The following is a 15,493-nucleotide window of genomic DNA, read 5'->3' as shown; positions in this document are numbered from 1 at the left end:
TGGTGGAAATCTGGCCTCGGCTAAATTGGCACTGAAGTGACGTCACCCACGCAGCTGGGAGGTCCGGCAAGAATATGGAGAAGGTGTCTTGTTCTAAATTTGTGGGTTTTGCTTGCAGTTTGAATGAACCAACTCTTCCTTTTCAGGGTATTTCTGTTAGTTGATTTGAAACTTGTAACAACCCTCGTGCTTTTTTTTTTTTCTCTCTCTTTTTTTCTCTCTCTTCCTTCTGGCAAGTGCATTTCATAACAGTACACCTAAATAAGGGCAGATGCATAGGAGGTGTAGATTTTTTTTTTTCCCCTAAGAACTTGATTATTGCTGTTGCTGACCATCTCTGCAGCTGGGGGTGCTTCAGTGGTAAATCTGAGCCACGTGCTGGTTTCAGATTTGAAACGGGTTAATCTCAGCAGAAGACTTCTGCTTAGATTTTGAAAGAAAAATCTGGACATTGCTGTGGCTTCCTTGCCCCGGGTGCTCTCACTGGGTTCAAAAATGCTACAGAAGGAGAGGGAGATGGGCAAAAGCAATTACTTTGTGATTAATCTTAGTTGCCAAACATCCACATGTGGCAAAGGCTTTGTGCAGTGGCACTGGATTTGTGCCTGCATTTTCTGCTGATGCTTTGTTTCTGCACCATGTTGTGGTTTTCTTCCTTTCTGGATAGTCTTTAATATTTATCCACTGGAATCAGCATGCTTAGGGTATATTTTCATAATATTACAACTTTTAATGTGGGAGAGTGGAGCCGTGGATTTATATGTACCTTACTGTCTTTGTGTTCCTTTCTGCCCTGGAGTGAGGTAGTAGAGAGTAAGGGTGTTTTTGTAACAGTTGACCGTAAAATGCAATGGTGTGGTCCATGCACTAGTAAAAGCATATTTAGGGTCCTGCAGAACCGTACTTTGTGTTGGCAGCAGAGATAAAGGTGGTAGGAAATCGGTCAAGAGTTGGAAAGCGTGTGGGTTTCCCCCATGCACCCACGCATGCTCGCCTTCTCTCACATCACGCCTCTGAGCCCCGGAGATAAGGAGTCATTGTTCACTTGGTAATTTTGTGATGTTTTTGCCTGGCTTCTTTGTCTGCTCAGTCAAGCCATCAGATGCTGAAATCAAGTTTACTGTTGCCCACTTTCCTTTGCAACACCTCGTTGCAGGGGAGCAGCTTGTGCAAGGCACTGTTAGCTCTGTTGCTTGTCTCCAAACAGTGGTTACTCTTAAAACTGAATGATGATGCGTTGTGAAACTTGCCACTGAGTTTTAATTGTGGCCACATGGTACACGTTGGTGTTCAGGCGTGTTTTGTGACTGATGACAGAGGTCTTTTTTTAAAAGAGGCGATGTCAAGGAAGGGAGGGCAGATGGGGTTTGTTTTCTCCAAGACTTGGAAAAGTGGGTCTGGCAGATGTGGTCAGGTAGGACTGGAGCTGTTGGTTCAGCTAAGCGTGGAATAAGATCTTAATGCTTGCATAGGCAGGATTTCAATCACTGGGTACCAAAAGTTGTTTTAATACTGCTCTGCAGAGGCATGGCTTTCATAGCATGTCTGTAGTTGGGTTGGTAATTATTAGCAGTGGCTAGATGGTATCAGTTGTGCCATTCAGTATGTAGCTTTTGATCTATCTGTCAGTTCTGCTAGAGTTTTTTGTGGACTTTATAATTAAAATCACACTCAAAATAATCCCCCCATCCCCTCTCTGTTTTTCCAGGAGGCGAAGGGCAGAGTGGAGATGGGCAGCAGACCGTGCAGCCATCGTCAGTCGCTGGAATTGGCTCCAAGCCCACGTCTCGGACCTGGAATACCGAATCCGGCAGCAAACGGACATTTACAAGCAGATTAGAGCCAACAAGGTGAGGACCGGGGGTGCATTTGGATATGTGTGACTTTGCTTTGTCTGCCTCCAAATGGCGCGCTCTTCTGATGCAGTGGAGAGTGTGTATGCAAAGGCTGATGCTTTTTTTCCCCCTGCATCACTCAGAAAGCACACTGCACAGTTGTGACTAATTGTAGTGCTATTTGGCATGGGCCGAGTATAATTCTTCGCCCTGGTTCGATATGGTAACGTGAAGAGAGCAACACCTTCCTTTAAAGTCAGTCTTTGGGTACTGGACAAAACTGTTGCTTTTGCATGCATGTTGCTGTTCCCCATTGTCCGAGCCTTTCTCTTTCTGTATTTTTTTTTTTTTTTTAAGAACTTTCCCATTCTTTCTTTTTGGGAGTAGCTGAAGATGGGGGTAAGGAGCAACTTAACAAGAGACTTACTGGGGAAGGGAGGGGACTGTGGAGGAAGTTAGCTTCAGATGCTATCGCATAACACAGGCTGTATTGTTAAAAAAAAAAACCAAAACTCTTTCTAGGTGCTGACCTTTCTCTGTGGAAGGAATTATTTTTTTCAGACTTGCTCTCAGATGGTGGGAGAATGGGGGAGAGCAGAGAAGGGATGAGGAAGGAATTGTTATCGAGACTTGTTCAGGCATGCACGTCTAAATGTCAGGCCTTGGAGGGAGGAATGTCTGGAGTTTGTGGCAAGAAGGCTCATGGTATTGCATCAACTTACAGATCCTCAGGAATTCAGAGCCCGGCAAATGCTTTTCCCAGGATGTGTGGTGGGGAGGAAGCCCAGGCAGGGGAGGGAGGCTGAACTTTTATGCAGCTATGTAGAAAAACAGGGTAATTGAGTGAGTGAGGGCTATAAATGCTGAGGTGGAAGAGCGTGGCTTGCTGGACAGAATACATTCCTGAGATTAGAGCAAAAGGCTGCTGGGAAGCGGACTGTGTGTCAAATTAATGAACCAGTTTCAGAAAGAATTGTCTTCCTTCTGTCTTAAGACAGCCAATCATGCAAGATGGTTTCTAAGTATAAAAGACAAAATAGCTAAACATTTATATACTAAAAGTTAAGTAATGGAAGAAATGAGAAAACTCATTTAATGAAGTGGAAGATTCAGTGCTTTCACCAGATGATGACAACTTGACAGACTTGTGAAATGGCCTGATAATGGCTACAAGCATCCCATATGTTTTTATCTCAGGTTGCAGTCTCTAGGTCTGAAAGGAGAACATCACGGTGTTGTGTCAGAGTTGAAAAGTACATCTGAGGTTTTGGAAAACAGGATGTCATCTTTTTTGATTTGTTCAAACAAAAACTCCTCAACTGTGATAACCCAATACGTGAATTTAAGATAAAGCATGCCACTTACAGTGGCAGAAGAGTTCGGATGTTGAGGATTTGGCAGCGGCTGTTCTGCCCGAACAAGGGAGCGGGATTCAGACACCCCGCCTTTCTGGTAGGACTTCATGGAGATCACCGCTTGCACCCAGCTGTCGTCGTCTTGGTGTCATTGAGCTCAAGGATGCCTTGTGAAACGTGTTCTGTTTTCATCAGTGAAAAACTCAGAGTATGATTTATAAAAGCAGCTTGGGATGAATATAGGAGGCTGGAGAAACGAGTGCATGTTTCAGTAATACAAGTCTCGTTGGAAGGGATTTGGCTTCAAATGGTACAAGGACAACAATTAAAGAATTTGTAGACACCTTGTTTTTTCTATCAACATAACTGGCTTATTTGGCCTACAACGTAAGGAGGTTAAAATGTAGCCACTGCAGGAATTCAAAGCTGCTATTCTTTTTTTATTCTTTTTTTAATTACCTTTATATTTTAAGGTTTACATCCCAGTGTTCCCTTCAAGAAAGATACATTGCTTTGTCAGATCAAAGCAAGAGAAGGGCCAGGCGGTCGAAAATAACCTTCTGTTCTGAAGGTGTGCTGCTGCCTGGGTGTCTCAGCTGTAATTGTGTTTTCAGCACATTTGGATCGGCTCAGTCGGAGCCTGGTGAGATGCGGAGGAGAGCAACAAATCCGTGAGCATGTGTTCAAAGTTAGTTGTAAAGTACTGTGTTTTCTGGCGCTTAAAAATAGCGGGCTGTTGTGCCTTCAGTTTTGCATTGGTTTTGAAGAGCATGTACGGTTAATTTAAGGGACTGGACGTCCATGAAGGTAATAAGGTGGTTTTGTTTCTTTTCACAAATGTGCTGTTTTGAGATGGGATGTGGCTCGGTGCTGGTCCCCCCCCACGCAGTCTTTGCACCTCCCTGCGTGTGGGTGGCAGATGCTCTGTGTTTGGAAGGGAACAAATAGCGTTTTTTTTCTCTTTGTCTGTGTTTCTTAGAAGTTTCACTCTTGGAATAAGAGGTAAATTAAGATGAAGGGCTCCTGCAGGAATTTTGTGCAGTGCCAGACGTGGTTGAAATACAGTGACTGTAGCTCCTTAAAGATGGGGCTGTTTTGCACATTGTCTCTGCAGACCCAGACTCAGCTTGTTCCCAGACCATCCGAGATGGATTTGCTGTGTTCCCTTCGAGCTTTTCGTCCAATCTGTGCACAGCCTGTCCCGTGGGGAGGGCTGTGCTCTGGTCAGAGCTGCTGAGTCAAGAGAACCGCGTGATGGGAAGGGTGGGATGGGAGTCAGGAGGAGCCTCTTGCTGGAGGAATTTGCAGCGTTCTCATGAGTTTCCTGTGTCTGTACTGGTATGTCGGGCTTAGGGCACAATAAGAGATGCTGCTGTCCCTCTGTGGGGCTGTTTAGGACACTCGATCCCTTTCTGCTGTGTCTTAATGTGTGTCAGTGCTCTTCCTCGCCCATTAGTCCCAGTTAGCAGAAGCTGCTGACTATTACAGGACTGTGGGACACCCGGGTCTGTCTCTACCTGAGGCCTATACGATTGACTTCTCATTAATACCATAATCTGTGATAAAAATGGGAGTAAAGGAGCAGCAAACTTGCCCAAAAATATTGGAGGGGGCCATCCTTTTTGCTTTGGAGAGTGCTCGTGAAAAGCGAGTGTTGTGTGACCTTGGAATAATTCAGCCTCACTGTTGCTTTCCTGAAAGAGTTGGAAATTTGATGTTGCCTTTCTAATTTCTTGCTATTATCCAGAAGTGTATAAATAACAGAGATTTAAAACTCTTAAAAGCAAAGCAGAGAGCGTGAGCCCAAGGATGCCATCCAACCTGCAGGTCTGTTGGACTGCTTGGGGGTTTAGGAGCTGGGAGAGGGCTGGTGTGCACGGCGGGTCCGGGCCGTGCAGCTGCTGTACGACGACACGAAAACCGAATCCGTGACTGACACGGGGAAAGCTGCGTTAGGCCTCTTCTGCTTCAAAGTCACTAGTAAAGGGGCATCCTTCTAAACAAATACAATATCTACAGTTAATTACTGCTCCTTCCTGAGGCAAGGAGCAGCTCCCTTCATCCTCTGCCTTTGTAGTGAAGGCAGAAGTCCTTGGTGGCTGTTTCTGTTCTAATGCCTGTGCTTCCCCATCTTGCTCTCTCGCTGAGCAAATGAGAAGCCCAAGTGCTTTCCAGAGTGTCAAAGCAAAGCAGTTTCCTTGTTTCTAATTTTGCATTCAGTCCCAGTTTCTCCCTTTTTTGTGTCCACTCTCTCCTACACCTGGCATCTGGAGATGACTGACCGCTTTGCTGAAGCGTGCCTGAGGATGTTTCTAGAAGCGATGGTGAAACGTGATGGGCTGCATTCGGAGAGGGATCTTTCAAGAGTAGAGGAAGAGCACAGCAGTATTTAATTGAGTTTAGACGTCCAGCCTATCTTGTCCACTAAACATCCTTCTGGGATGTCAGAATATTCTAGAAAATCGTCATCGTGTTTATTCTAGAAGCTGGCTACTTCCTCATTGCTGGTCAGAGGCCATGTGCAGTTGTATTTAGTTTATGAACTGTATTTAAATAAAGTATCCCTCAACTATGGGCTGCCACTATCTTTCTTGAAAGCCACCGATCTGTTGTATTTTGTCGAGGTGTGAGATCAGCCTTACAGGAGACTTCAGTGGCCACGTGCCATGGCATCAGCTGTTGACGCACAGTTATACGTAGAACTTGACTTTGTGGACTTTGAGGGAAGCCTTGTAGCTCTCCGATCTCTCCAGATAACGTGTCCAGGTTCCCTTCCAGGTTCACTTTCTTGTGACACACTGTGCAATATCTGAAATTGTTTTCTGATGACTGATCCGCCTGTTCTTAATCTGAGCAGCCCTTTCTGTAACTCCTTGTTTGACTGATCACAAACTTGTTCTGGCTTGCCTTGGTCCTGGACTATAGTCATGGCCTGTAGCTTCTACCAGCTCTCTAATCCCTTGCACATTTTGGCCTGTTTTGTTATAATATAGCTCAAGTATGCATAATTATAATTTTATTTTACTTTGTGTTGTTCGGAGAGAAAGCACTCCTGCCTTGGGAGTAAGCTTCACTTAGAGTAAAACATAAACAGGACAACATATGTTAAGCCTGATAAAACAGTGCTCTGCCACTGTGCTTTGTCCCACCAGGTTTATAGCAGTGGCTTGTTTATCAGTGTTTTTCTTTCCTTATTGAATTTTGTGAATATCATGTCTTTGAAAAAATCTGCTCAGAGTAACAAGTTTGACTGTAGATTTTTGGCACCCGCTCAAAATTGTTTGCTTGGCTGTGGTGGCGAGTTCCACTTTGTACTATGAAAGCAGTCGTTTCCTGCTCTGCACTACAGCAAAATGTTCTCTTTGGTTTTGCTGGCATGCAGCTTGCTGAACCTCCTCGTGTGCGGGCGGAGGGGAAGGGGAAGGGGTGGGCAACGGGACAGCAGCAGCTTTTCGGCAGTTTTGCCCGAGAGGGAGCTAACTGTCTACTATATTAATGGGCTGAAGGCATGTGATCTGGCTTCAGCTGCTGTCCTTCCCCCCTCCAAGTTCAGCTTAGATGTCAGGAAAATCCAGGCAGCAGGAGATTCGGTTTGGCATCATGTCTGAAAAATGCGGTGGGAATGCAAGCCGTGCTGTGCAGCCGTGGTAGTTTCTGGGGGACGGTGGATGCGCAGTTTCCCTGCCGAGACCAAAGGACCCGCAGTTAATTCCTGTTCCCTCTCTTCCAGGGGCTGATAGTTCTTGGTGAAGCATCACCCCCTGATCCTGCAGTAGATGGTGCATCCCGTCCCGTTAGTGCTGAAGTTAAGCTGGAGCCCGGGGCTGACCGGCTGGTAAGTGCCAGCAGCAGAAGCGACTGGGTCCAGATACTTCACGATCATGAATTTTGGGTAGGGAAGGTTCATCCTCTAAGCTGCAGTGGAGAGAGATGTGTGAACCGCGGTTCTGGCGTGGGACTGGCCTCCTGCAGAAGCATCTCTCTGTGGGACTTCACGTGGGAATTGCTGATCTGTTGGTCTGTGTAGCTCGCCCCCTCCCAGGTTATTTTGGGGTTAATAAACAATAGGATTTAAACACCTTTTAGAACGGAGTTCCTCGGGGTACCTTTGTAATATGTATTAGCATTTTGTGAAGCTTAAAAATCCTAACTAATCCTTTCCCGCTAGCAAAAAAGTACCTCAAACAGAGCGGCACAATTAGCAAAGGCTTCTAAAGATGTGTCTATTAATATCTGCCTGAGTGTTACCCCTTGGAAAGGGAACTAATGATTTCAGTGAGATGCACTGGAAGCTATGCAGAGTGCCAGGTATTTATTATTTAATGCAGAAATGTAGGCCGCAGACTAAAGGCTCGATCGTACTGTTCAGCCTGGCTGTGATTACTTTTGATCCTGTGGGACACGTTGACGTATTACAGTGGAGGATTTGGAAGTTGTGGTGTAGTACTAGGAGAAGGGTGGTCCCTACGTGGTTCAAACGCCTGTTACCAAGCTGCAGCGCTGCCGTGCTTCTGCCCTAATGCCGCATTTGGGGTGAAACGGAGCTTCGTTGCAGTGGGAGTGCTTGAGTTTCATAGACCAGTGTTCAATGTAGTTGGTACAGGTAAAAAATGTAACTAGAAGTGACCATAAAATTGTACTTAGAGTGTTTTCTCTTATCGCTGGCAAGACTTTGTGTCAGAGTTTCCTGATACTAGTGAAAATCTGAAATACTGTGAAATTTTTTATTAATGCCGGACCGCAAAGGGGTTATTACAAGTGATTGTAATAAAATGTCTCCTCTCTTGACACTGGTTTGCAGATGCATGTTTGGAATTTAAGTCTTTAATTAGCAGATTGACTGAGCCCAAAACTCTGCCATGTAATTGGGTACAATGAACAGGTTTTGCTCATGACTGAAATAGTGGATGGTGCTTCAGATGAAAACAGAGCCACGCTGGAGCAGCAACGGGAGGCGGAGAGCCGGGATGACAGGGGCTGCTACAGATCGTGATTGAATCACAAGCATTACGCACTGTCTGGTTTTGAGCAGTGATGTCCGTCTGTCGTGTGGCCCTCCTGCTTTTCATGCTTTAACCCAAAAAGCGCTCGGAGAATAATAAACAAGCGCAGTGACAGCGTGCTCCAACTCGCTTCAGAAATAGCATGCTCCTGCACTGATGAATTGGCTGTTATTTGGGAGCTAATCTGTAAATAGCAGGCTGATAACAGAGATAAATGAGCAAATTTAACAGTGATAGGAAGAATATTTTCTTCCTTATCTGTTTAAATCAGGATGTTTATCTAGCACAAGTCTATTTTCAACCTGGGACTCTGCAGATGAAAGGACTGTGTCGTACCTGACTTTGTCCCTACATACTAAAGACATTTTGCATATACTTACAAAATCATCACATTGTCCTTTTTTAGATTGTCTTAAACATCATCTCTCCATGTATAGAATAGAAAATGTCTATGGATTTCTGATGTATGGAAAAGTATTGGCCAGCACCGTCTGGTTTTGCTGCTCACAGCCATCTCTCTGTTCCTGTGTCTGTTCATTTCCTGCTTTGTCCTTTTTCTCATCCCTTTCACTTGGGTATAAGCTCTTCAGACGGTGACTTTATTACTGCAGCGCTGGCGTGATGGAGATCCGATCTCTCTTGCAGGTCTTGGAGGTGACAGTGAAACAAACAGTAGAAGCTGACAGCAGTGAAGAGCAACATTTTCGGTATAAAGCAGGCTGCAGGTTCCTACTTGGCACCTTCTTGTGGCTACTTCTGCAGCCGTGCTTGCCATCTTGGAGAGTAACTCCTCCTGAAACGGGACTTTTTATTCCCCTTCCACGTGTGGCTGCTGGTGGATGCGCACGTTGCTCCACATTGCTCACTTCTCTGCAGCAGTGCTGGAGGTGTCAGCCACCAGAAACGCTGCCTCCAGGCACCCAGCTTCTACACCGTGCTGCTGCTGGAGGGTTTGGGTTTAATTAGACTTGCTCATAAGGGTGGGGTGTTGAGTCAGAGCCTTGATCTGCTCCAAGCCAGAGATTAGCCCAGAGACCATTCCTGTTGCGTTAGGACACTTACTGGAAGGGTATCTCTTTGGCCTCTCCTGGAGAGGTGTTTTATCATTTTGGCACTCTTTGGGCTGCTTAAAATTAGGCTTTGGTTTTGTTTTTTTCCTTCCCCCCACAACTAGCAGAGTGAGAGATAGGTCCACAATGCGGAGTAAGGGGAGGAATCCATCCCCTCTCATCCTCAGCTCCTCTTTGGATCTCATCTGCCCATGGGTGCCTCCAGCGTGAATGCAGGATACGTGTCCTTGGGCATTGGCTTGATATGTAGGATGGGGCTGATAATCCCTGGGAGGAACTAATCCTATCGACAGTGGAGGGAAGGGCTTTGCAAAGGCAGCCTGGGAATGTCTGTTGGGAAGTGGAAGCTCAGTATGTGAATAAATAATTTTGCCTGAGGATGGGAATAACATGAAGCCCTGAAGAAATAACTTGGCTGTTGATATTGGTTCATTGCTTGTATTGCTAGTCTAGCGAGGGGGGTGCACTTAAAATTTGTAATAATGAATGAGAAAAGCTATTGATGGAGTGTCTTGGTGAGGCTTTTCCCTGTGTTAGGGGTTTGTATCTAGTAATAGGTGAAGGTTTGAACCTGTCTGGTTTTGTTTGGGATTTTTTGGGAATACAGGGACATTCCTGGTGTTGGGTCATGCCTACCTGCCAGCACACCACTTCTTTACTGCTGTGAAAGCCCCTGGTAGTCTGCAGGCTCCTGGTTTCATCTGCAGCAAGCAGGTGGGCTAAAGCAGAATCTTTGACACCCCCCCCAAGAGTCCTAGGGATTCTAAAGACTTGGACTTCCAGACCCCAGGCATATCCAAAACACGGTGAAGAGCTCAGTCTGGAGCATCAGTGCAATCCTGGTGTGGTGAACGCTCCCCGGGATCCCAGCCCGGCTGCCCAGCCAGCCCCGGCGCTGGGAGGTGCGTCCGGGAGGAGCTGGTGCAGGAGCTCTGCCTCTGCTCTGGGCACTGGAGATGTCAGTTCTTGCAGTCCTGCTCGTTCCTCCCGCTGCTCATGTCAGAGCCTCGTTAGGGTACACCCATCTTAGGCGTGATAAGGTGAGCCTGGGCTGTTTCTGATAAACAGACCTCAGATTGACGCTTTCCAGCTCCTCCGCAGGAAGCAGAGGGGTCACCCTCTCTTCCCATCTTGAACTGGAGCCGGAGACAGCTCTTGGAGAAGAGGTTCCTCCTTTACGACCCTTTCTGGAGAAGAAAGTAAATACCCTATTTCAAAAGAGCGTATGAGTCATGTGTACCCGCCCTCCTGAACTGGGGGTGCCTCCAGCGGAGGTGTCATGTGAAGGCTCAGCCTTGCCAAGCCTCTGGAAACCAGAGGGAAAACGTTCGGCTCCTAAACCCACTTCACCTCACCAGGTGCCACGTTGTGTTTGCCTAACGCTTCTGGCGCGATCCGATCTCACCCCCGCGTCTGTGTGCTCAGACTGAGTATCGGAGACAAACCTGTCTGTCTGATCCTGTCTCTGCTCCCCCCTCCCCAGGAGAAACGTCTTTTTTAGCAGAAGTGTAGAAAACCCAGCAAAGTTCCTCAAACAGGCAACAGGCAGAAGTTGCCTGTGTTGTCAGAAATTGCTGTTCCCTTGGTGAGTCAGGTCTCTGTTAGTCTGGAAACCGTTAGTCCAGCACCGCCGTAGCCTGATTTCAGTTGTTCATTGGGTTGGGGGAGTGATTGCAGGGAAGATTTTAATTGATTCAGCACTGATGCTTTTGAGATGGAGCATGTGATGAGCTGGGAGGGCTGGCTGGTTGGATATCTATGTAGATAAGTCAGACCTTTTCTTTTGTCTTTTTTACTAGTACTTGAAACGCACCACCGCCCTTGCGTGCACAAAGGGGGAAACCCAGCTAGAGAGACATTGGCAGTGAGTGTAGGAAGTGCTGCGCGAAGGAAGAAATGAAGTTTAACCCCAGGGAGGAGCAGCATGTCAAATCAAAAAAGAAGGGGCTGCAGGGATGAGACTGGGGGCGATGAGTGCCAGGGGTATGAACACGCTGCACCACGCCGGCAGCTGCTGGGGTGGAGAGCAGGAATGTCGCTGGCAGGAGGTGGTACAAAGCCCGTGTGTCCTTGGAAGCTGCGGTGACAGTCATGTCGTGTCCCCCCCGTTGAGGCCGCTCGCAGAGCAGTGGGAGATGTGCAGTGTTCAGTGCTGCGGCTGCTCACTGCGGACCAAGGGCAGAAGGGATTGGGGAGCTCTGTGTCTTTAGCTTAGTTTTTACTGACTTTTCTCTGCCAAAAAGGTGTTTCCAGCTTTGTGTGTGTGTTTATCAGGCAGTTCTAGCTTTATAGAGTCGGCTTGCTTATATCCAAAACCCACAGCTTGTGTGCATACTCATCTAAAATACTTTTCTAAGCGCTATTTGGGCCATGTTTGCACAGGTATTTAGTTAAAATGCAAATTCAGTTTTGCAAGTCTGTTCTCCTCTCCTTCTCCCATTTTCCCCCAAAGTGCTCAGACAAGAGCTTGCAGCCGTGTGGCTTAGCGCACAACATCAAACTGCAGAAGGCGCCTGCGAGGTTTTCAGGTGGTTACGAACTTGTTTGCACTATTGAGACAAAATGCTAAGAACTCCTTAAAGACCTCAGCCTTTCATGCTCCTTAGTGGTTGCCTGAGGGGAACTGAAGTCCTTTGGTTCCTGCATTGAAAGCGCTGTCCTGTGTGCATCCTCTTGCTGCTCCGGTCTCCTGTTCATGTAGTGACTTCTGAACCCTTGTTTTGAAGTCCTGTGTAGAAACCCATGGCTATGGTGCAGAATCTTCAACTAGAAACTGGGAATAAGAAAGTTGTGGCTATTTAAGAAGCTTTTTTTATTAATTTATGATCTTTCTCATCCTTTCCTAGAGTGTTTCGGGATCCCAGCCACTAGAGAACTTGGGTATTTCTGCTGCAAATACTCCTGAGTCCCATCCCGCCAAGCCCTGTGGAGCACCAAGACCCGTCAATGGAGTTATTAACACGTAAGCTGCTTGCATATTATGGGAAGAGTTTGATTTTTATGATCTTGACAAAGTCCCATTGGAAACCAGCCTGTAACATGCTGGTTGGTAGTGACTGGGTTGGTAACGGTGTAAATGCTCTCTTTTTGAAAAAAGTATGGTGGTAGATCATGCTTGGAAACATTTTGGAGGAGTTTGTTTGCTTGAGGTTTTCTGCTGCATTGTTTTTCTGAAAATGGTATTAAACTGAGCTGTGTTTACATGAACAAGCCCTGCAGGCAACCGTGAGCACGTTCAAAACTGTTTCTTTATGGGTATTTTTAATACGCTTGCAAATGGTACGATTCAAAGATACTGGTGGCCCACTTGCAATTATTTTGCAGAAGTATCTGTAACCACTGGCCCGCTTTTCTGGAGATACTGAGGAACCCAAATCCCACTAATTTTGGGAGTAAGACTTTCTAAATTCTTTGTTTCTCTGGGCCATTTTTGTTGAAAAAGTTGTTAAGTGGGTAAATGAAAACAAGTGAAAGAAATTCTCCTGCACTTCAGGATGATTCCAGAGTTGAACCACTCGAAAGCCCTTGAACACACGGTGCTTCAAAGTTCTGGTAGTGACTAGAGAAGCATTTCCAGCACCATTGCTCTTGCATAGTACCTTGAGGAGGGAGGGATGCTACACCAGTGCAGTGTGAGCGAGCATAGAAAGCACCGATCAGCTAACTCATTGCTACAGCTGAAACGCTGCGGGCTATAACAGAGCCCTTTGTATGCCTGTAGCCTTTGAACTGCAGAGCCTTAGACCACAGGACTTTAATGTTTTGCATTTTTAGAAATGAAACACTTGGAAAATACACATGGAAAGGTTCCGTAGATGAGGGGCTGCGCTGGTATTTGGTAGGTGGCATGGTGTGCTGATGCCACAGTAGGGCAGGGTTACTGCGTGTGGATGGCAAAGTCCTTTGTACGTAAAACAGGTTAATGTTAACGTTGCGCCTTTCTGGTGTCACTCCTGAGAGTTGTTAGAGGTGCAGTTCTCAAATATTAATCAGAATCAAGTTTACATCGAGGTTAAATATTTTTTCTAGAAAATTCTATGTTCTCTGTCTTGTGCTCTCTGGCATTTAGACTCATGAGAACCTGTTGTATTAAGATACCCTGAAGTGTAATTTTGAGGGAAATTGAATTCTAGGGTTAAAGCTGTTCATGGCTAGAGCGGCTCTTGGTCTTGCTCTGTGTCCAGCTTTACGTGCAATTCTTGGTTCAGAACTTCCAAAGATACTTTGTCAAAGGATTAGTGGTGAGATAGTGTGAAAAGTGACCAAAGCAAAAATTTGCCTTAATAAAAGCTATTGCCTCATGAGACTGCAATGCTTTAAACTCAGCTTGGAGTGTTTGCTGAGGTCTGAATCGTGAACCCGGCTGGTGCTGCTGGGTAACATGGGATGGCTGAATGAATAACGCTATCCGTCTTACTCTCTTCTCTTCTCTTCTTGGGCAGTCTTCAGCCTGGCCTGGCAGAACATGCTCAGGGAGATGGCCAGGAAGCTGAGGAGCTCTTGCATAAAAAGCAACGACTGAACATGGTTTCTTCGTCTTCGGATGGAACGTGTGTAGCAGCTCGCACTCGCCCAGTACTGAGCTGTAAGAAGCGACGGCTTGTTCGACCTAGCAGCATTATGCCCCTTTCCAAAAAGGTTAGTGCTGTTTGGGTTTTTTTGACGCAGTATGTAGCGGAAGCTCTGCACCAAATGGCCTGGTGAGGTACTGATGCGTTGGTCCAGTGAGCTTTTGCTCTTTGCATGAAGAGGTCTCCCTGTTTTGGGAATGTTTGTGGTTATTAAGAGAGGAAGAATAACGAGGAGGAAGAGCAGGGCACCGAGGCTTCAAAGGTTGTTGGAGAAACGAAGGAGAAGCTTTTAATTAGTTGAAGACTTATTAGCTGTCACTGAGGAGAGGAGATGCTGAACTCTGATGTGGGTTTTCTTTTCTAAGACCAACCAGCCTGAGGTGAACTTGAGGCCAGGTGGTTCAATAAGGCACAGTCTGAGCAGTCGAAAGGAGCTCTGAAAAGTTGAGTATGGGGAAACCTTGACTCTGAGCACAGGAATTAACACAGCCCTAGGAACTCGCTGCTGCTTGCCCAAAGACAACTACAGTTGTCTGACCAGGCATGTGTGGGATGTCTTGCAAAAGGCCTGCCAAGGTGATCATGTTTGTTTCCGCTGCTTCAGTTTGGAAATCACAGAATGCCACGATTCTTCGTGGTTTTGTTTTCTTTTTTTATTTATTTTATACTCCTCCACATAGTCTTCCTTTGCCCTTATGCAGAATTCAGTTCAGTGGAAATACAGTTTATTCCCTGTATGAGGAAAGGCAGTGCTTCATTCTTTTTAATTTCTCTTAGGAATGCCATAAACTGTCAGTTGGAGGATAGATAGTTAGAAATTAAGGGAATAAGGACCTTTTTTGTGCATGCAGCTCTCGTGATTGCAGAACCACGGATGGCAAAAATCCACTTACCTTTGAGTCAAATCGTTTTAAGTCAAACTTTACCACAAGGGTTTGGGGGTTTTCACTCTGTGGGTGCTGGAGTTTTAGAGAAGCTCAAAAAGGACATTTTTGTGAGCAAAATAGATTCTCACTCAGCTGAGTTAGCTTTAACTTAAACTCATTGGCAGTTTTATCTGGGGTATTTCTCCCAGAGGTAAACCTCTGCAATGACTGCTTGCAAGATCTTCAGTGATTTGGAAGTTTATGAACTATCCCGTAGGTGATGCTGACTCATGCACTCAGTGTTTGAAGAAGCGTCTGTTAATTCTGTGTTAGTTATTGACCATATTCTTAAAATACATTTGCTAACCAGAAATGGTTCAGAAGAGCAGTTCCAAAGGATGGAAGATGTGCCAGATAGCAGAGGATTTCTGTGGACTCCTCCACTTATTCAAGAGAAGGCTGAGTGATGTCCAGGTCGTGGTCCAGAAATCCCATGTCCAGTTGACCACACTCTCCTGTCTAGCACAAAGTGGTTGTGGATTGTTGCTATCAGAAATTACAACCAGCAGAGTTCACTGTTTCAATAGAGATCATCCATAAGTGTGCCAAAACCAAACCAAACTTTCTACTGTCAGCTGCCTTGGCTGCCATTTAAAGTCATTACCAGTAGTCCAAGTCCTGGTGTGAACTGGTCAACTCCCCTCATCGCTTCAGAAGCTCCCCCTGAAGTGTGGAAGTTGATGTGGTAATTCTTAATGTGGTCACCTCTACCATAAACACACCACGGGTCTTT

General features: G+C 46.0%; 1 protein-coding gene across 7 annotated transcripts in view; it reads left to right on the top strand.

Moving 5' to 3' along the window:
* The window catches only part of KANSL1 (KAT8 regulatory NSL complex subunit 1), a 100,644-nt gene that overhangs the window by 67,917 nt on the left and 17,234 nt on the right, over window positions 1-15,493 (top strand). For 5 of the 7 annotated variants that reach the window (XM_075775338.1, XM_075775337.1, XM_075775341.1 and 2 more), the window contains 4 exons: window positions 1,709-1,850; window positions 6,921-7,025; window positions 12,110-12,225; window positions 13,706-13,901. In XM_075775338.1, the coding sequence (XP_075631453.1) occupies window positions 1,709-1,850; window positions 6,921-7,025; window positions 12,110-12,225; window positions 13,706-13,901 (559 nt within the window). The remainder of the gene's footprint in view (window positions 1-1,708; window positions 1,851-6,920; window positions 7,026-12,109; window positions 12,226-13,705; window positions 13,902-15,493) is intronic. The other 2 variants (XM_075775342.1, XM_075775340.1) reach the window with 1 other exon arrangement.

The sequence above is a fragment of the Balearica regulorum genome, chromosome 24 (assembly GCF_011004875.1).
Source record: "Balearica regulorum gibbericeps isolate bBalReg1 chromosome 24, bBalReg1.pri, whole genome shotgun sequence".
Classification (NCBI taxonomy): domain Eukaryota; kingdom Metazoa; phylum Chordata; class Aves; order Gruiformes; family Gruidae; genus Balearica; species Balearica regulorum.
This window is presented reverse-complemented; position numbering and strand designations above follow the sequence as displayed.